The sequence below is a fragment of the Lonchura striata genome, chromosome 10 (genome assembly GCF_046129695.1).
Source record: "Lonchura striata isolate bLonStr1 chromosome 10, bLonStr1.mat, whole genome shotgun sequence".
In the NCBI taxonomy this organism is placed as follows: domain Eukaryota; kingdom Metazoa; phylum Chordata; class Aves; order Passeriformes; family Estrildidae; genus Lonchura; species Lonchura striata.
In genome coordinates this window covers 9669487-9690843 of record NC_134612.1, presented here as the reverse complement: position 1 = coordinate 9690843, position 21357 = coordinate 9669487, and the positions used below count along the sequence as shown (strand labels likewise).

The 21357-nt window shown below is 47.6% G+C and overlaps 2 protein-coding genes across 3 annotated transcripts in view; both read left to right on the top strand.

Moving 5' to 3' along the window:
- Positions 1-5339, top strand: part of DOCK10 (dedicator of cytokinesis 10) — a 144511-nt gene extending 139172 nt beyond the window's left edge. The window contains exons 53-56 of the mRNA XM_077785638.1: positions 184-374; positions 1023-1123; positions 1466-1604; positions 4607-5339. Coding sequence (XP_077641764.1) covers positions 184-374; positions 1023-1123; positions 1466-1604; positions 4607-4726 — 551 coding nt within the window. The 3' untranslated portion in view covers positions 4727-5339. The remainder of the gene's footprint in view (positions 1-183; positions 375-1022; positions 1124-1465; positions 1605-4606) is intronic.
- Positions 5340-12935: 7596 nt separating this feature from the next.
- CCDC195 (coiled-coil domain containing 195) lies at positions 12936-21299 on the top strand. 2 transcript variants are annotated; one of them, XM_077785637.1, is made up of 4 exons: positions 15679-15897; positions 16685-16697; positions 17521-17782; positions 20190-21299. In XM_077785637.1, the coding sequence occupies exons 1-4, from the start codon at positions 15679-15681 to the stop codon at positions 20320-20322; spliced, it is 627 nt and encodes a 208-aa protein (XP_077641763.1). In that variant the 3' UTR covers positions 20323-21299. The 2 variants fall into 2 exon arrangements, 1 of the variants encoding a protein (XP_077641763.1); XR_013340510.1 differs by lacking the exons at positions 15679-15897; positions 16685-16697; positions 20190-21299 and adding exons at positions 12936-13286; positions 13598-13711 and having other exon boundaries at positions 17521-17605.
- The last annotated feature ends 58 nt before the right edge of the window (positions 21300-21357 follow it).

Sequence of the window (21357 nt, the reverse complement as noted above, 5' to 3'; positions counted from 1 at the left end):
TACATCAGAATTCAGTTTGGACATGCTATGTCACTTCTACTCATTCAAGGATTAAAACTTAATTTTTATGGATTAATAAAGAGATTGACAAAGTCAAAGTTAATACTTTGATTTAATTGTTCTGCTTTCCTAAATACTCTCTTGTTGGGCGAGTTCTCTGAGCCGTTTCTCTCTCTCTCGTAGCCAGTCACTTGTTTCCCTACGTGAAGAAGAGGATTCAGGTCATAAGCCAAACCAGCACAGAGCTGAACCCCATCGAAGTGGCCATTGATGAGATGTCCAAAAAGGTCTCAGAGCTCAATCAGCTTTGCACAATGGAAGAAGTGGACATGATCCGACTGCAGCTCAAGCTCCAAGGAAGTGTCAGTGTCAAGGTAATAACAATTTTCTGCCTTTTTTATCTTTTTTTCAATGCATCTATCTAAATTTTTATTCTGATTTTCATAATTCCAGATATTTTTTGTCTTTGGTATATCCTGTATTATAGAGCTGTTAGATCTCACTCTAAACACACTAAGGAATGCAAGTTTTCCACTGTCATTGATGACTGCTGGTATTATATGTTAATTTTTTAATTCAATTCTACTGTAATAACAATTAAGACCTTTCCAACAAGACTGTCACGTATCACATTAGAATATGGCCCATCACAAGCAGGTGGAATCTTTAAAGGGGGTTTTGCTAGGATTGGCTTTGTCATTTCCTGTTTAGGAAAGCTGGGATTGTGACAGGCACTGTACTGCTGATGTTCTCATGAAAATGTCTTCAAACAAACATGTAACTGTCTGGGTGGGCAGCTGGCTGGGGACTGGGAGAGGCCAGCACAGATCTGCAGCTCGTAGGAGGTTGAGCAGCTCCTGTTTCCTCAATAAACTCCTCAGCTTCCATCCCGGTGACTGGAGTGAGGGGATGTTCTTCTCACAGCCTAGCTTGCCTGAGGCCAGTCTCCAAGCCCTGGAGCACAAGAGAAACAACAATGAAAGGCTTGTTCTCTGCACCTAAGCTGTGTATTTGTCACCCAGGTAAATGCTGGACCAATGGCCTATGCTCGAGCTTTTCTTGAAGAGACAAACGCTAAGAGATATCCTGATAATCAAGTTAAGCTTCTGAAGGAAATCTTCAGGTAAACATTAATTTTAGGATTTCAGCCCCCACATAGCACATAGGACACTCTACATGGCACAGGCAGGTGAGACATGAAGTCAGGCTGATTTGAACCAGCCTAATTTACATCTGCATTTACCCCATCTCACAAGTCATTCCTGAGAAACATTTACTGGAGTTCTGAGCTACCCTAGTAGAATACATTCTTTTGATCTGAGAATGAGTTCTTAAATTCACTTGCAACAAGGTGCAGTTTGCAAGGGGGAGAAGAGATGCAGCACCGTGTATGTAAGTGTACGTAGATAGGTTTTTTCATTACTACAAACCCTGTGTCATTGTTGCTGTGTTTTGGTGCTTGCAGGCAATTTGCTGAAGCCTGTGGACATGCCCTCGATGTCAACGAGCGCCTCATTAAGGAGGACCAGATTGAGTATCAGGGAGAGATGAAGTCTCATTACAAGGATATGCTCAGCGAGCTCTCTGTAGTTATGAATGAACAGGTCAGAACATCTATTTTGGTGCTGGTTGGGCTCCATGAGGGTGGCTAATTGTTTCTTCTAGTGACAAATGAAGCTGTAGAGTCAAATACTAGAAGTAAAACCTTGTAATGCAATAGTGACTGAGAAAACAGTTTATTTTTTGTGCTTTTGGGTTTTGTTTCTTCCCCTCTTATGTTTTTAAAATAAGTTTATTCTATATCTGATCAACAAAGGTCTGTTTTCTGGCTGCCTTGCTACGTATTGAAAAGCTGAAAGTTTTTGAGGCTAAATGCTGACTGGGGTTTAGAGGCATAGAAAGATAGTCTAAACCTAGTGCTTTATGCTTTGCTTGCTTTGTTCTATAGCTGTGATGTATTTAATTAAAACAGTAAATTGCTATTAGGATGTAGCTTATAACCACAAGAGGTATCTTTATTGTGTCTATTTATATTCAGCTTTCAGAGAAAGTTACTTTTCAATTTTTTTTAATACTTGAGTACACTGTCAGGATAGATGCCATGTGTTTTAGCAGCTTTAGAAGGATGAGCCATGCATATATACATTATATGAACTTCATCCCAAAATTCTGAATTGGACTCCAGTGCACACTTGCAGCTATTCTACTGCTGTGTCCAGGCAGATTTTTTTTTTATTTTCAGTTTCAATTAAATATTGAGCTATTTGCATACTGAAGTGCTAATTAAACCATGTTTAACTTTATCTCTGCATGTTTATGGGCAGGCTACTTAGATTGCATGTGATAAATAGTTCCTCTCTAGCAGCTGTGCTGCATTTCCAGTTGCCCGTAGCATCTGAAAGCACTGTTGGTATAGAGTAACTTGGTTTAACCACTGGTATCAGTGGTGGCATCTCACAGAAGTGACAATTGCCTCTCCATTACCCCATGTTGTATTATTCGTCTTCACATATGAGGAGAATATGGATTGACCTGAATTTTTTGCCTATTGTTGCACTTACTGTGGAATTGAGTAAGTTCTTCCTTGGGTGCAAAGCTCCTAATTGCTTGGAGGTCTGGTGCCTGCCAGGTGGGGGTGGCTGCAGGTCTGGGAGTTGTGCTCCTCTCCTCTTCATGTGTATAAAGATTTGTGAACCTCAAGCATTCCAGTGATTTTATCCTAACCAGTATTTATCACTGTTTTGTTAAGTATGTAAGTGTTAAAGAGTATTATTTGTTAATCACTATTCATGCATCTCACATGGAAGTTATTTTGGCCATCAGTCAGTGTGCATAGGCAGCACCCTATGTCTTGTGTAAACCACAAGAATGGGAAATGGTCAGCTCAATGAGGCATGAGCAACCCATGAACTTCAGCATTCCTGAAACATTTGGAGAGTTCTATGTTTATATCCGTGAGCTCTGAGTTTTCTTCATACTAAATAATACAAAATTACGTGTACAAAGCAATGCTAATGTGTAAAGAGTTCATCCAACAAAAGTCAAAATTGTCATCTCTTTTACCAAAATAATCTGCATTTTAAAGTCCACCCTGAAAGCAGTCTCCCACTTGCAATCCTTTGGGGAAGCCTAAAAAGTGACAGCCCCATTTTCTGGGCAGTGTGGGGTTTTGAGAAAACTCTACTCCTCTTGCAGTGAACTCTTGAACTCCCTGCTTCTGAGCAGAGTATTTCCTCAGAGAAATCACATACTATAAACCATGGCTGAAATATTTATCTCACAGTTGGAAAGCTTGAGGCTCTCTTGCATCTGTGCTGTGTGCTTTACATCAGTACAGTTTGCCATCTTTCCCATTGTTGTATTCAAGAGAGTTTTATTTCTCACCTACTGACAGTGACTTTTTCATCACCATATGTTTTTCTCTTTTTTGTTTTTCTCTTTTTTGTTTTTCTTTTCTGACAGCTCTGTCATGGTCCTTGCTTATACAGCTTCTCTTCTTCCCTGTCTAACATTTCCCTCAATACTATAGCCAAAAGTGGTATGTTCATTTTTCTTACATCTATTTTTTTCTTTTAATGTCATATACTTCCCTCACTTGCTGGTTTTTCTGCTGGGTATGTTTTTTTCATTCCATCTCTAATGACTCCCTTCTCAGGGAGATTTAAAAAAACTATCTAAGCTGTGTGTGTGATGTGCTGTCCATGAGCAGTTTTGAGAGGTCTGTTCTTTAGGATCCCAGTTGTGAGCTTTGGGGAGGCCAGTGAGGCAGCTTGACAAGAGCCCCCTAATGCAAAAGCAAGTGCCAATGGCAGCAGAAGTGGCTGCCAGGACATGCCCGAGTCCCAGTGCTCTTCCTGCAGCCCACGGTGGGAGAGCAGCTCCTGGCTGAGGACAGCTGGGGTTGGTGCTGCAGGGCTCCACCTGGAGCTTTGTCAAGGGGAGAGGTTTCTCTTCCAGTGCTGCTGCTGTGTGGTCGGTGGGGATCGCCCTGTCTCTGCTCTGAATGCTTCAACAAAGCACCCGTGGAGAAAGACAGGTTTTCAGTCTGCTTTTACAGAAGTAGGAACAAAGAGCTATTAGCAAGGCTAGAAGAGCTTCTCCAGGAAAAAGATCTTCCTTCCTGCTGAAGCCTACCCATTGGACAGGGCAGAGGTTTTGCTGTGCTGCTCGACTGCAGCTCTGGCACAGGCTCAGCCTGGCACTCGGTCCAGCCCTGCTGCCCGGGGTGGGCACTCTGCATTCTGCATCCCCGAATGACAGCGTGGGCACAGCTGGGGCTGTCTGTGCCACGGTCACAAGGTGCTGATGTGAGTGTCTGTGAGTTTGCCAAGTGTCAGGGACTTGTGTGAGAGTGGTGCAGTTCAGGGAACCCCATGGAGCTTGGCAGAAGCCAGCCCAGCCCCATTTTACCCCCAATTCAGAGGATGTCATCCCTGTCCCTGCAGCCTTCATTTACCAGGGAAAGATCATTTTCCTCTGTCAAATCCTTGGCATCATTATATAACAATTAAAAAGTGGGAAATCCTTGCTTAGACAACGGACGCTTCAGACACCAAATTATTCAGATGTCTCTCACTGTTGCCTTTTTTTTTTTTCCCCTGAAAAGATTGCATACAAGGAGGACTCAGCAAAACATCCAGGGATGGAGCGCACGTATTCACGAGTCATCCATAGAGCCAGCTCCTCCGGGCCAGCAGCAGCCATGCCAGCAAACCCTGATGCCTGACTGCAGCACGTGGCCTCAGGAAGATCTGCTGTCTGGGGTGGGGTTTGCTCTTTGTTGTTGAGGGTATTTTTTCCTTTTAGATTAATAGTACTGAAAATTAAGTTGATGGACAATACCAGGAAAAGGATTTGAGGGTTACAATTTTAATTTATTGGAAGTCTTCGCGGTGTTATTTTAAAACATGCAAGCTTGAGATTTTTTTTTGGTTTTTTGCCTGCCCCAATATTTGCACATTCCCTCTCTTTTTTTTCTTTTTCTTTTTTGTTGTCAATTTTTGGTTTTGAGCAGCCTTTATTAAGCTAGGCTGATTACAAAATTCCCATTGAATAGATAGGTACACAGCAAACCCTAAGTTTGCTATAAATTATAATATATCTAATACTAAGTCCTAGTATACATATATTTTAAAGGTCAGAGTGGATGTTTTATAACATTTAAGCATATTGCAATTGTAAATAGAAGATGTGTAAAATATGTCATTTTTACAAAATTTTAAAAAATATCTTTTTAGTTAATTATGACAGTACTAAGAATATGGATAACATTTCAGTTACCATAATATTAAAATATTTGTGTATGTGTATAAAAGCGTCCATAAAATTTTCTCTTTGAAGCTCTGTGCATTGGTTCATTCCTATGACAGCACTCTCAGGAGTGGTGGAGATCAGGATGCGTCCTGCATCCCAACTGTCTGTCTTGTTGTGGATGCTGAGAGAGACACTTCTGACATCTGCAGAATGGGCTTTGGGTTCTCTCCACAGCCCCAGACTGAAGTCACCCTGGGAAGCAGGTTTGGTGTAGTTCTCCTTCTTGAGGCCAAGAAAACTCAGATTTTCCTTTGAAGTTCATAGTCCCAGATTTCACCCAGGGCACATTGGAAACCACGTGCCTTTAGGAGATACTTGTTTCAGTTTCTGAATCATGTGGGGATAAGGTGGAGTGATTGTGCAAGTTCTTAGGAATTTCCACACTCCTTCATGTTCATTCACACAAAATCCCTGCTTGCAGCAGTCCCTGCTCATAGTACCTGTTTGTTAGAATTCTTCTTTCCTGTGCACACAGTCCCACCATTCTGCTGATTTTTTTCTGTTGAGCTCATTTTCCCTGGAGTAGCAATGGTGACTGCCCTGAGGCCTCCACACGTTTGTTCAGGGTAGAGGCCAGTGCTATGTCTTTCTACCTGGGGCATCCAGGAGGAATTTTCCAGTGTTTTGCTTCACTCTGCTCTCCTGTCTCTTCTCATAACACCCCGAGTTCACAACTGGTGCCCCTCAGCTGGAGCTGTAGTCTGGCCCTGCAGGTCAGAGTCCAGGGTGGGCTCTGAATTCACCCCATCTCTGTGTGCAAGGCAGAGGTGCCATGACCCAGTCTCTACCTGCTGCCATCTCACTCAGCAGATCAGGAGTTTTCCAGAATTCTTGGCTAAGGTTTGGAAACCCCCCAATTTCCTTGGCTGATGGGGGAAGGAGGGCAGTGGTTGGGACAGGCACGCCATGGTTTGGGATGGCCCTCCTCCAGCATCAGTGCAGCAGCAGCGTGACCCTCACCTGGGGCATGGAAAGAGCCCAAATTCTCAGCTGGACACTGCACAGCAGCATCAACCACACAGCTGGGCAGGAGCTGAGCCCTCCTCATCCTCACCCCGACAGGCCCAGCTCTGCTCATCAGACACTGCACTCTGTGAAAACAGTGGTCTGCTGGAAGGAGTCATGCCTGGCCCAAATTTTATCTTGCTCTATGCTATATATAGGTATATAAACCTGCTGTTTAGATATATATATGGGAGGAACCCATATATCGTGTATGTGTGGATATATGTGTCATCAGTGGTGGCAGCAGGACTGCGCCGTACAGAGAGGTGAGTACAGAGTCCTCTTGTCCCTTGGTTTGTTGGTCTCACTGGACTCCTTTTGTGTTTATGATGATTTGTGGGTGGGTGCTTCAGAAGCCCTCAAGGTGATTGGAGACAGACGGTTTCCAGTTAATGTTCACAATAAATGAGTGGCTACATCTGTTGGTGTCCATCTCTGGGCATAACTGGATTGCAGAAGCGTGGTTTGAGGGAATGTGGTCTGTAAAGCAGAGGTGAAGAAACCCCTGGATTGTTTCCTCGATAGCTTGCACACAAAATGAATTTCATGAGTAAGTCCAAGGGCTGAGGGATTTGGTTTATTTTAAGCAGCCAGTTCTGCAGCCCCCTCTGGGACTTGAGAAGCAGCCCATATTCTGGGTTTGCCTTTTGCTGCTGTTGGAGATGCTCAGGCTTGAGTGTAGCTGGGTCCTTGCTCCAGATGGCTCTTCCCCTCCTGCTGTGTTCACACACTTTAAACATAGTCGGGTGAAAGCAATTGGCACAAACATTAGCTTTGAACCAGGGCTGCAGCAGGGAGAGAAAACAAAGCATTAAACCATGGATGGTCCCAGCGTTTGAAGGGAGAGAATGAAAGAAATGCAGGAGGCATGTGAGGATGCAGGGTGATTACAAGGATGGAGTTTGGCCCTTTCCCATGATAAAATTCAGCAACTCAAACTGCAGAATCAGATGTGTAGCACTGAATCCCACACCCACCCTGTCCGTGATGCTGCAGGAAAAGGTTCTTCTCACAATTGCTGCTTTTTAAACTCATAGCATTACAAGAGGTCTGCACCATTTTTTTCCTACCAAAAGCTCCCCTTTGAGACTCCTTTTGTCTAGGGCAGCCATAAGATCATGATTGGCTGTGCCTGGAGGTGAGGGTTTCTCCCGTAAATTATTTCACAATCTGTTCTTACACCTTTTCCTCCAGCTGGAGGAGGCTCATCCCCCTGGTGCTGTAGGCGAAGCTGGTGACAGATTCTCTTTCATCCAAGGGAGGAGATCTGTGCAAACCAGACTCAAACTGAGCTTCTTTAAAAACTTTAGAGTGCAAAAGAAATTATTCATGTTTGTTACTTAGTGGAAGCTATCTCAACATCCCAGAAAGAGTTAAGTGTTATACATATTTTATGTTTAATCACATCTTTAGTGACACCCAACCACAACCAAAGGCTTAAATTTCAATTAGAGGAAGGTGTATTAAATGTTTAATAGGAATCATTCCTCACAGGGAAATTATATCTTAACATTCACTGGAGGGATGTTATCTTGGCAATGTAATATTGATCTGAAGAGTAATAATATTTTTATTTTATTTTTGGATAATATCCAAATGAGAAATGGAAGGGGATGATCTATACCATTCATACTCCAACACACTGCCCCTGTGCTGGCCATCCATGGACCTGGATCTGGGAAGAAGTGAAATTGCATCCATACATAGCTTTAAATGTGGCTTTTTTCATCTCAGCATGAAAACTGCTGTCCCACATGTGCTAAGAAGCTCCAGACTGCAGGTACATTTTACATCAATGTAAACATTTTTTAAACTGGTAACTGTCTACTCAATATTTCAACTGTAAGCAACATAGGGCAGTGCATCTTCAAGACAGATGATCTATCAAGGATATCTGCTATGGACTTGAATGTGTTTACCAATTTTTAACAAGTTTGGTATGCACACAGAAGATTTTTCTCTTAATATTTAGATTATCACAAAAATAATCAATGTTCACAGTCACTACATATTAAAACCATGAAGTGAGCTCTGAACCTACGCAGTTAAAATCAAAGGATGTTTAAACCAAATGTCAAATGAGAACAAGAGATGGGATTTGGAGGAAAGCATTCAAATCTGTAGAAAAAGAAAGAAAATTTCAAAACCCAAACAAGCTAGAATGCAATTCTCATTTAAGAGAATTGCTTTCAGATAAATAAAAACTAATCTGAAAGGCAAAGAACTGCCAAGTCCATGTAGAACTATAACCACGAGGTAGGACCTTCAGCTTCACCACTGCTGCACCCCCTCTGCTTTCACATGAGCTGCTTGGACAGGAGCCACTTGGCATCCAGCCCCACACCATTTCCTGCTCCTTCTGCCATCACTTTGCTGTCTGGAAGCCACAGCATGGAGTGGGAAGGGGTTTTTTGTTCTTTTGTTTGAAGTTCTTGTGCTTTTGCAGTTGCCCCAGGTACACACATGCTAACAAGGAAGGGCAGGGTCCCATTCAGGTGAGCACACACTGTGCAACAGTGGAGAGAAAACCTCCATGGGGTCTTTTGGGAATGCCAGGGTGCCATGGGCCAGCGGCCTGCAGGAGAGCCCCTGCTTGGCTTCAGCTCCAGGGTGAGCCTGGGATGGAACAGCCACTGCCTGCTCAGGTGAGCCTGGGATGGAACAGCCACTGCCTCTCAGGTGAGCCTGGGATGGAACAGCCACTGCCTCTCAGGTGAGCTGGGGATGGAACAGCCACTGCCTCTCAGGTGAGCCTGGGATGATGTTGCTATAGGACACGTGAAAGCACAACGCGAGCAACTTGCTATTTGTAAGGTAAAGAATAAGGTTTATTTCTCTGAATCTACCTTTTATACTTTCTCAAAGGTGACAGTGGATTGGAGAGTGGATGGGCCACCTCTCCAAAGACATTGGACAAACTACTAGTACATCAAGTTTCTCCACCCCTATAAAAGAATGCAAAACAATATGTTGTTTATAAAAATCATGTAGGAAAGTTCTCCAACAGAATGTAAACTCAGAAGGCTTTAGAAAATCTTAAGAATCAGGGTGACAGGATGGAACAGCCATGGCCTGCTCAGGTGAGCCTGGGATGGAACAGCCACTCTGCACTACAGCAGGACATGGCTGCTGTGAACCCACAGCTGGGGACACGGAGCCAGGACTGCCCCAGGATCAGAGGTGCTGGAGCAGTGCAGAGTCCAAGCTGCCAAGGCTGGGACACTGGGTCCCAGGCTGTAATCCCTGCCTCGTTACAGCCCTGTGCAGTGGCCACTCACACAGCTCTGCTCCGCTGTTCCCTTGGGGCTGGCCTCTCCTGTACTTCAAACACAGAATCCTTCCTACTGGGAAACACAGCTGAAGTTGTTTTATAGTTAAACCTGAACAGAACAACCAATTTTACTTGGGAAAAGCAGAGGAAATGCCAAATTGATGCTTTTGTTTCAAAATGGCTTAAATCAGGGGTGTGCAGAGCTTGTTCCAAATGAGGCTGGTCCCTCTGGCTGTGCCCTCCACACCAGCTCCCACTGGGGCTGAGCCAGCCCCTGGCAGCCCAGGGTGGGCTCATGGCCAGTGGCAGAGCATGCAGACCCCAGCCTGGTGCCCACAGCTCTCCCTGCACGGGCCCTTCCAGCCTGTTTTTGTTTGCAGTCCACAGAGAGCACCTCTGGGCAGCCATCAGCTCGCTGGGCAGCTGGGGGAGGAAATGAGAATATTATTATTCTTTTCAACAAAAACCCAGCACAGTTCCTTGGTGAAATATTAGCTATGGAAAATACCAAGTAACTTTCCTACCTTCCAGGCATGTGTTGGAGCATTTGAGATGGGAAAAAGTAAAAGTACAGTGAAACCAGCATTGTTAGGGGAAAGCTGCCACAGTATGTAGATTAGAGGCCAAGAGAGTATTGAGTGGTTTTAAGGCAGGATAGCAAAGAGCTCGTCTGGGAGAGGCTCCTAGTCAGTAAGTGGTGTGTGTATTTCTCAGTATAGCCTCAAGGTGCAAAAACACTGACACACAAACAGTTCTGGCTCATGGCACTGTGGGAGGGGGTGCTGCAGCCCCTCAGGGAAGCTGTACCCAACAGAGGTTTGGGATCAGCCCTGGACATGTCCCATGCCTTCAAGAGCACCTCTGAGGCACAGTCAGGTGGGAGTCAGGGTAATGAGTCCCCTTTAATCTGGGAGTCATAGCCTACACAAGATACATGTGTGGTTTGTAATCTTTCATTGAATTGACAATGTACAGGTATTTTTAGAAAATTCTCAGTAATGGAAAAATGGAATGCAACTGTAATTACTGAAATCTCTGTCCAGGGTGAGGTTTTTCATAACTCATTAGAGCATCCTGAAGTCCTCAGTATAAACTCACCGTGAACAGCAGCATGTTTCCTTTTTTCCTATGAACTACACCTCATCTTATAGAAGTTGCATTTTTCTTGTGCTTTTTAAACTGTGTTCCCCATGTGCTGCTTTAGTTAGCTGTAGTCACTCACTTTTTGTTAGGGACAGCTGTGAGAGTGTTACGCTGTGATACGTTTTTGTGACCTGCAAATGCCATGTGATGCTGCCTGTAGTTTTGATTGCCTGTGGTGAGATACCTTATAGCTACAGGGCTTCAAATATACTCACGTTTTATATGGGGTGTTTTGCTTGAAAAAAGAAAGCAGAGTAAGAAATTATTAATAATTATAATTTTAGGTCATATTCTGTGCTTGGGGCTGCTCTGTAATGGTGATGCTCTCTCCCATGAGTGAGGCTTGTTTTAATTTGAAAGCTATTGCAAGTTCTGTGCAGGTAACTTTGGGCCCAGTTGTGAGCTCTGCATTATGAAAATCTCCAGCTGAGCATAAAGATTCTCTTGCATGAGGCATGAGTTTGTACTCTGTAGCATATGTTGTGCTTGCAGGGTGCTGGCATAAAGGAGACTAATTCTGATTATTCCACACTAACTTGAGGATTCATTTAAAGGGACAGAGCCTTGGAAATTCAACACGGCACCTGAAGTGCCTTCTTAGAGGAGTTTGAAATGTTTCTGTAGCCAAACTTTGTGCCAGCCCAGTCCAAAACCACAGCCAAGGTTTTCAGATGTGACTCATGTACCTTGCATTTTCAGGTTAAGCCTGATTTTTCAAAAGTATTGAGCATCCCCTGCTGGAATTCCAACCCCTTTCAGAAACCTTCAATGCTCAAAATCAAAGCTTCTTTTAATATGGGACATGTGGGATTTTCTACATACATGTGGGAGTTAAGGCACAGTCAGGCCTTGCAAAAGGAAAAGGATGCTTAACAGACATTAATAAGTTAAACAATTACTTTTTAACAGACCAATCAGATAACTTTGTGCCATCATTACCTACTGAGATGTTGAAACCTGAGAATGCTTTACACATGTAATTGATTTTTGCCACCTTGCTTTGTTTCTAGGAGGATGCGGAGCTCGCTCGCCACAAGTGCCTCGCTGCCCCCGCTGCGAGCGAGTCCCGCTCAGCCGCGGCTGAGAGGGAGATTTTCATTAGTCGTGAGCAGGGAAGGTCTCGTTCGAGCAGAGCAGCCAGCTTTGTCCGCTCACTCCCGGCTACACCTGAGGATGGGGGCGAGCCCAGCGGCTCTGCCCTCCCCTCTGCTTCTTCCCCTCCGAGAGCTGCTGCCCATGCCCGTGCCCGAGGGCAACCCCTGTCCCCATGTCCCCCTCCCACTCATCTGGAGCGCTTTCTCTTCCCACTTCCCTACCAAGGACAGAGCATTCCTGCACACTCGTATTTCCGTGCTGGGCTCGTCTGCCGAGCCACCGGCTCGTTGTCACTGCGGGGAGGCCGCTGTCCGAGAGCGCTCAGAAAAGCGCTCTGCAAGAGGTGACGCGTGCGGGACCCGCTCACGGTGTGTGACACACGGGGCGCGCTCCGGGCGGGACAGCGGGGCTGGCTCGGCCCGGCCAGGGATGCGCTGCTGGGGCAAGGATGCGCTGGTGGGGCAGGGATGCGCTGCTGGGGCAAGGATGCGCTGCTGGGGCAGGGATGCGCTGCTGGGGCAGGGATGCGCTGGTGGGGCAGGGATACACTGCTGGGGCAGGGATGCGCTGGTGGGGCAGGGATGCACTGCTGGGGCAGGGATGCGCCGCTGGGGCAGGGATGCGCTGCTGGGGCAGGCAGGGACGTGCCGCTGGGGCAGGGATGCGCTGCTGGGGCAGGCAGGATGCGCTGCTGGGGCAGGGATGCGCTGCTGGGGCAGGCAGGATGCACTGCTGGGGCAGGCAGGGATGCGCCGCTGGGACAGGGATGCGCCGCTGGGGCAGGGATGCGCCGCTGGGGCAGGGATGCGCTGCTGGGGCAGGGATGCGCTGCTGGGGCAGGGATGCGCCGCTGGGGCAGGGATGCGCTGCTGGGGCAGGGATGCGCTGCTGGGGCAGGGATGCGCCGCTGGGGCAGGGATGCGCTGCTGGGGCAGGGATGCGCTGCTGGGGCAGGGATGCACTGCTGGGGCAGGCAGGATGCACTGCTGGGGCAGGGATGCGCCGCTGGGGCAGGCAGGGATGCCCTGCTGGGGCAGGGATGCACTGCTGGGGCAGGGATGCGCCGCTGGGGCAGGGATGCATTGCTGGGGCAGGGATGCGCTGCTGGGGCAGGGATGCATTGCTGGGGCAGGGATGCGCTGCTGGGGCAGGAGCGCCGTGCCCGCCTCGGGCAGCTCCGTCAGTGCCGCTCTGCGCTCCCACAGGCTCCGTCTGCCCAGGCACCGTCCCAGCCCTTTCACACACAGAACCGCCCTGGCTGGGCTGCTGGGATGATGGACCTGTGAGCTGTTCTATTCCCCAAGATTTCCTGCTGGGGCAGGTGGGCTGCTGTGCTTCTCCCTCATCCTCTCCCAGCGAGGCTGGAGATGCAGTGCCAGTACACACCTCCAGCTGCAGCAGGTCTCAGAAAACATCCACACACCTGCTGCTGATGGATTTTTCAGAACAAAATGTTGTGGTAAGCTAAAAAAAAATCATTGTACTAGAGTAGCAATGAGTCCTTTTCAATTTTTTCATCTCACTAACCTCAGGGGAGCAAGAAGGGTTTGGCAAGTGAGACAGCTACAAAAACTGTTCAGCAGTGGTGGTGGCTGTGCAGGTGCCGTTTCCTGCTGGTGGCAGTTTTCACACTGTCCCTTCCCAGCCCTCAGTGCAGCCCTTCCCCAGGGAAGCTGCTGCCTGTCACCGTGCTGGGCAGGGCCAGAACAAAGAGCTGGGCTCCCACTTTGGATGAAGATGCTCCACAAGGTGTCTGGGTTTTGTTCGCAGGTTTTCTGCTGCAGTACTATTTACTATGCAGTTTGTACAGTCCACTGAGATGGAACACATCCACCAGCAGCCACACAGAGATATTGCTATGGAGCTTCAAGCAGAGAGCTTTGGGTATGTCTGAGGCTGAAAACAATTTTACCTGGGTCCATATCCTTCCAAGGACAAGTGCTAAAGCATCTCAGGTGTGAGAAATTGCCCCTTCTGTTAAAGCTGAGGTGTTTTACAGCAAAGCCCACACAGTTATAGGTGTCTGCAGTAGGCTGGGGCAGGCACACTGAAGAGATGCTCACCAAAATCTGCAGCCTGCAAGCATGCCATGGCTGAGAGGCACCCAGCATGCTTCCCTCTGTGGCACAGAGAGCAGCAGCATCCAGGAGCTGGCAGGGTTAGCACACGTCTTGCACCTCACTGAATTTACAAAAAACAGGGTTGGGTGCATGGAGCTCCTTCTGTTTTCAGGGAATACACTGGTCAGCCCAGTGGCAAGGGTAGCTTTGCCGGGTTATGATTGTCTGGAGCTTCCGAGTCATCTGGCCCTTTCAGCAGGGGCAGCTGTACAAGGTTACAAGACAAAAGGCATTTCCTCAGATGCTTCTGATGCATTAAAAGGCCTGTGCCTGCTCCAGTCTGGTTCCAGAGGAGCAGCAGGCATGGGATGAGAGGAGCAGATGTCTGCAGCTACAGCTGGGGTAAGTTAATTGCTGAGCTGGTAAGTGTCCCCTGCCCAGCCAAACCTGCCAGCTGCAGGGTCAGCAGCAATATTATAATTACACGTGGATGCTGTCACTGCTCCAGTGTCTGATCTGCTTGCTGGAGAAATAGACCCATAATGCTCCCTACATGTTATCCCCAGTACAGGAGCACCTATTCTGTTATTTCAGCCTGGGTCCAAGCCCATGAAAAATGCATGGGTGCTGTGAGCTTCATCTGCAGCCTGAGAACCCACATTTCACCTCTCTGCCCACAGCCTGAGCCATGCAGAGCCCTCTGGGGAGCTCCCAGGAGGTGACAGCAGGGCTGATGCTGGGCAGCAGCACCTCCCCATACACCCACAGCCCTTCTGACACCTCGGGAAAAACAAAGACTGAGTCATCTCACGTTTGTAGCATCTCACAACAGTTTTTCTTTCTTCCCCCAGCCTCTAGCAGCAGAGTAGGGAAATGCATACAGATGAAATGGGTTTTTTTTCCTCTATTATTCCTGAGTCACTGTTGAGGTATTGGGAAGTGAAGGGCTTCAAAGCAAAAGGTGTGTTAAATTATGTCCCTGGTGATTTTCTGGCATTCTCGGTTCTGTATTTTGAAGTAGGATTTTGGGGAGTGGGAAGACTGCTCCACGGGTTTTTGCATCTTACTGACAGAAGAAAGATAGCTTTAGGGACTAGGTGATGAGAGAAATACAGGGGATTGTGTTTCTCTTGCTAATGCAAGAATCATGCCTGGTCTGTCTCTCCTTACACTCCTGGGTGCTGGTGCCAGAGCTCCACTCCAGAGAGTGGAGCAGAGGAGGTGCCCAGAGAGGGCCCAGGCTCTGCTGCAGCCTTCCAGGAGTGCTTTGGTGTTCCTGCTTGTCCATCGCAGCTGCTGGCATGTGTTGTTAATAGCAGGCTTCTTGCACTGTATCAGCTTTCACTTAGAAGTTGAATTTTCCCGAGAGAAATTGCCAACTCTGGAATTGGAATTGCAGATACACTAAGCAAAAAAGTGTAAATCACGCCGTGTTAGGGAAGAGATGAATTGCTGCCCAGCAAAGGGTGACTCTCTCCGTGCCAGCAGGTGATCGCTGGCCATTTTGGGCAAACCAAAGGAAATGGGCTCCGCTCTCCTCAGCGTGCGGAGAAGCGCAAGAGGCAGGCGCGGGTTCCCCGGGGCAGCGGTGCCGCTGACAGTGATTTGTGCGGCGGGGAGAGGCCGCTCCGCTCTGAAACGCGAGCCCGGATGAATAAATCATGGCCCTCTCTCGGCACCTCGCTCCGGGATCGGGGCCGGGATCGGGGCCGGGAGGGGCTCCCGGTGCCCGGGGGATTTAAGGGCAGGGCGAGCCCGCGGGAGCAGCAGCGGCTCCGAGGGCAGCGCAGCATGGAGGGGAACGCGCACCTCCTGCAGCTCATCCGCAAGATGCGCTCCCAAATCAACAAGCTGGAGAGGGAAAACAGGGCGCTGCAGGGAGAGCTGCGGGGCTGCGGGCGGGCAGCGGCGCGGGCAGCGGGGAGCGGCGCCGCGGGCGGAGGGCAGCGCGCCCGCGGGACCGGGGCACCGGCGGCATCCCCGGCCTCCCCGGCAGCTCCAGCATCCCCGGCAGCTCCGGCATCCCCGGCAGCTCCAGCATCCCCGGCATCCCCAGCATTCCCGGCAGCTCCAGCATCCCCGGCAGCTCCAGCATCCCCGGCATCCCCAGCATCCCCGGCAGCTCCAGCATCCCCGGCAGCTCCAGCATCCCCGGCATCCCCGGCAGCTCCAGCATCCCCGGCAGCCCCAGCATCCCCAGCATCCCTGCCGGGACGCGCCGCGGAGCACACAGGTACCGGCTGCGAGGGGGGCTGCCCTGGCACAGCCCGTGCAGCTTGTGCCAGCCCGCAGGGAAGGGGAAGGAGTGCCAGCTGCCTTCTGGTTAACTCCATGGAAGTGCCCTGGCCTCATTTCTGTGCTCACGCCAAACCCACAGCACTGCATGTCTTGCTCTGTGGGCTTTTCAGGGTGCATCCCCCACGGCTGAGCTCTGTGGAGTATTTTAATGCTGCTAAAACAAAGGGTTCAACTCAAAGAGTTCAGTTTGCTTCAGCAGAATTTGACTTTCTGCTTTGGTTTTTTGCAGGCGTGGATTCTCCGCCACATGCCTGTCCCATCTCTGTTCCAGGCAGAAAAGGGCCAAGGCTCATAATCATGCCACAACCCATCCCGCCTTAGTCAAAGATGAGAAAAATGCTATAAAAAATAACGGGTTGGCTGCATACATCACGACAGATGTGCAGTTTATTTTTGCAGACAATGCAGTTTGTTCTTGTTGAGGCAGAGAGGGGTCAATATAAAGGAATACGTTCTCTTCGCAATATTATCAGAGGAGAAAAATGGAAATATTCCTCAGTTGGAGAAGTCTGGTTGGGACTTCTGGAGGGATTTATGAAGTAGGAATCAGAGCAAAATGTGGCTTGGTGAGAAGTATTGGAGAAATGGCCCCACAAGTTTTCATGGAGACAAATCTGTGTGGAGGAACAAGATGAGAGGCTGACCAGCAGGAGTGATTTTCATGCAGCCAGAGGGGTGCTGTGATGGAATAGTGGTTGTTGCCAATCTCACTGACCCAGTGGCCAGGTTACCAGCCTGAAGGCCTCAGGCAGGAGCTGCTGGTGGCTGGGGATGTCATCACTTTGGGAACAGCTCCATGGTCTTTCAGCAAGGGGGAAGCTGTGGAAAGTGCTTTCTAACCCTGTGGCACTTCCTCTCCCGCTGCTTTCTAGGGCAAAGGGTAGGACCTAAAGGGGCTGCCTGGCCTCCTCTGCCTCTCAGCTTCAGCACACCTCATGTTTTTGAGTCTCAAAAAAGTGATTAAAAATAGAATGGTAGATTTGGGGTTGGAAGGGACCTTAAATATCATCTACTACAAACACCCCTGCTATTAGCAGGGATACCTTCCACTAGACCAGATTGCTCAAAGGCTCGTCCATCCTGGCCTTGAACACTTCCAGGGATGGGGCATCCACAGCTTCTCTGGGCAACCTGTGCCACTGCCTCACCTCCTAAAATCTCATGTCCCCTCTTTTAGCTGAAAACTGTTCCCCCTTATTCTAGCACTATCTGCCCATGTAAAAATTTACTCTCCAAAAATACACTGAGGATATCTGAACTGTCATTATTATAATTAATAGTAGTATTATTAGTGTTAGTATTGTTTTTATCTCTGTTTTTTTCTCTGCTCCTCAGACACTGCCATGACTGTGAGACGCTACCCCACCGTCTCCCCAGCTCCTGCTCCTTCCAGCACAAGGTCCCACTGGGCTGGCAGGAAGCCTCCAAGCTCTGGGCTCCTGGAGGTGCCAGGCAGAACCCAGCCACCAGCCCCTCCTGCTGCAGCACAGCTCAGCAGGGAAGAGGAGAAAGGGCTTGAAAAATCACCGGCCAGTTGTCTCTCCTACAGCCACTCCAGCAACGTGAAGCTGTTTCAGGAGCACGTCTATAAGTGCCAGTAGGTTTGGTTTGCCTTCACAGCACCTCCTGCCTGGGCTGGTCACAGGTTTCACCTAATAAGATATATGAACTTTGCTCTGGCTTTTAATATGTTATCAGCAAAACAGTTGTTTGAGTGTATATGGGCCTTGAGCAGACTGGAGACCCCTTTTGAGGAAGTTGTGCTCCTCCCTGCACTGCATGAGGTTTGGCAGTGGTAGCTGGTTAAATTTGTTATAGAAAGGAGAGGCAGAGTGAAGGGGCCTGAAATTTTTGCTCTGTTAAAGCCAGGCAGAGTTTTGCAGATTGATGTGATGTTCTGATAAGCTAAGCTTGAAAGTGATTTTTAAACTTTGAACAAAAAGCATAGAAATACCAAGGAACTCTGCACTATGCCTTTAGAAGTGTGTTTACTGTGGCTCATGGATTTAGATGTATTGTATCATATTTCCCCTGTAACTGAAGCATTACAAGCTAATGCTTTCAGCATTGAAAAAGTAGTCTGAGGACAGCTTCTAAATTAAGTGAAATGGCTGCTGGACCAGCCCTGAGTGTCTCTGCTCATTGATGAGAAGCTTTCCAGCACAGGACAACAACCACAGGTGGAACCAACAGGAATGAGACTGTGATATATGATAGCCCAGCCACATCCTGCTGCTGATATATCCACCTTGGGAATTCATGCTGATTCCTGGGTTCAGCCCAGTCATGCTGTGCTCCAAAGGACAATCACCCAAATGCCCTCAAAGCGTGTATTTGGGCAGGGAGGAGTCCAAGGCCCTGCCTGCCCATGCACGTCCTGGGACAGGACTCCAGTGGCCACCCCGGGGCTGATACCCGCTGGGGGTTGTGTCACCTGTGTGGAGGTACCTGTGCATGGCACATCACAGCAGCTTTTCTTCTGTCCCCCTAAATCCTCAGAGCAGAGCAGTGCCAGCCCCTTGCACTCCCTGTGCAAAGCTGCTTTGGGGCCCAGCTCCTCTCTGAGAGGCTGCAGAGGACAAGAAGGTCAGGCATGGAGGTACCTGGGTTTCCATGTAAGGGCGTTTCAGGGTCAGACTTTTACAGCAGTTAGACACCTAAATTTAGTCCGTGGCAGGGAACTCGTATCGTTTTGCCAAGCACCATGACCCCGTGGCTCTGATCTCTGCTCACACCCCACAGGCCCCAGGGACACTGGGGTTTCCTGGAGCCCATGGACACCTCGGGCTTTGCCTGGAGCCAGCTCACGTGGAGGGCGTGCGAGGCAGCGAACCTCCAGCAGGCAGGGATGGCAATGGCAGATACTGCTGCTTGCTCACGAGGGGAAAGAGCTTTGAAAGCAATCAGAGTAGCAGCACAGATCTGTTGCGTGGAGTGCCCGGGGACCTGCCGGGTGCCCCGTGGCCGAACGCAGCAATGATGATTTTATCGTGGCAAGCTGAACCGTGACTCACGTCCCTCACTGCTCTAGCAGAAGTGGCTGTGGAAGGAGCTTTGCACCTCACCCCCTCGGTAGGCTGGTTGATACCCTGAACACAAAGCTTTGTGTTTCTTACACCAAAAAAAAAACATTTAGTATCTTTTATGGTCTTAATGGTGGATTCTTCCATTATATACTCAATGTCTGACACAGACACCAATCTTAGCTTTTCACCAGTAAGGCAATTTCTAGCAATTAGTTCAGCAAGCTTATTAAGCTTCATTTTTTACAAGGATGACATTTTTGCTTTCCAGCATGCTGCTTCATGTCATGTTATTCTTAGTTTATTGTAGCTTCCTCACATTTTGCTCCAAAGCTATAATCCTGTATGTGATATGAATATTTTTTGCTTTAAAATTAACTCTGTAGAAGTATCACCTTGAATTTATATAGAATGCCATTGCACCCAAGTAATAAAAAACCAGCACAGCTAACAAATCATCTCTAATTTGCATGTCTAAAATATTGTAATTAATATATGCTAAAGTATTATTTCTACCAAGGGATTCCCACTGTGTTTGGTAAATGAAAAAAAAAATTAAATACAGGATAAGAGAGGCTGAGAACTCATTTCAGGACTATGATGTTAAAATTACTGAAAGGTCTCTGTGGGTGCACATGCACCCCCAGGGTTCTGTGCACACACAGCGTTGTACACACAGGTTAGGCACTGATAGGGAGAGGTGAGGCTCAATGGAAAAAGCACCATGCTTGGTCCTTTGGGAGGGCCATGTGAATGGTGTGAAATCCTGCCTCCACTATCATACAAAAATTTACTTTTTCCTTGCTGGCTCAGGTTGGTATTTTGGTGTTTTTTTTTTGTTGTTGTTTTTTTTTTGTTGTTGTTGTTTGTTTGTTTGTTTGGGGGTTTTTTGGGTTTTTTTTGTTTTTTTTTTTTTTTTTACTTTCTCTGAATGTTTTATACATTTGTAATCCTCATAATGATTTCTCATTTTTTTTCCAGGGGTAAAGTGAAGGCTGTGAGTTTCCTCTTACCAACAGATATGTCATCATTTGCTGAAAAGCAAGGTTCTCTCAAAAGCCCACAAAATCAGAGCACAAAACATCTGATGACCATCACTGAAAAGGATATGTGAGCTGGTGAATTTTTAAAGGCCCATTGACTCCCGAGATAAATTGGCCTTGAATGATAGCTGTGTGTCAGGTTCCTCTGCTGCAAAACGTTTTGGCAGGATGCCCACAGAGCATCACCCAGCCGTGTTTTGGGTCACTGGCCTGATGTTCAGCATGGAAATGGAAGCCACAACAGAGCCAGCTGGAAGCCCAGGCACTGTGATGAAACCACACAAAGCAAAGGTGCCTCCACCAAGTCCTTCTGTGCAATGTGTCCAAGGACCCCTCACCTCAGGACTGTGCACAGGGTGCTGAAGCTGGGTTTGGTGTGTTTGTCACAAAAAGGAGAAACTGTGGCATCACTTGTGTTTGCTGATTCCCGTGACAGAAAGGTGTCTGATGCAAATGACAAAATAAGAGCTATCTAAGAGCCTGTGGGGTTTTCTCTGTAGGTAAAACTTTCAAGCTTCACTAATACAGCAAAGTTAAGGAGATATTACAGAGTCAGTCAATGTTGCCTGAATTTCTGCAAAGCTTGGCAGAAACCCTTTTGGGGTTCCCTTCTAACAGAGCACAGGGGAGAGTAAGTACTTATTGGTATGAAAATGTGGCTTCAAATCTGCTTCTCACATGGTGTGCACATCCTGCTGGAGACTAAAGGCTGGACACCAAGTCAAAATAGGAAGAACTGTGAATATCAGAATTTTTTAGGAATGGCTTCTCAGCACAGCTCAGACCAAAAATCATTAGCAGAAATTCAGCAAGCAAGTACAATATAACTGTGAGATAGAACTACAGACAGCTTGTAAAAAATGAGCAGTGCTTGTTAGTCTAATCATATAAGTGAAGATAACGTTCCATGTGTTTATTTTGATTACAGCTATTTATGGAATCAAAATACTGCACACTGCTATTTCTTTCTGTACAGGAAGCACTGATGATTAAATATTGTATAAAGAATACATGAATAGTAGATGTTTGTACAGATAACTTCAAGGAAGATTTTAATCTCGTTGTCTACTCTTAAAGTCTTGAGTTTTCTAAGGTGGAAGCAGAGA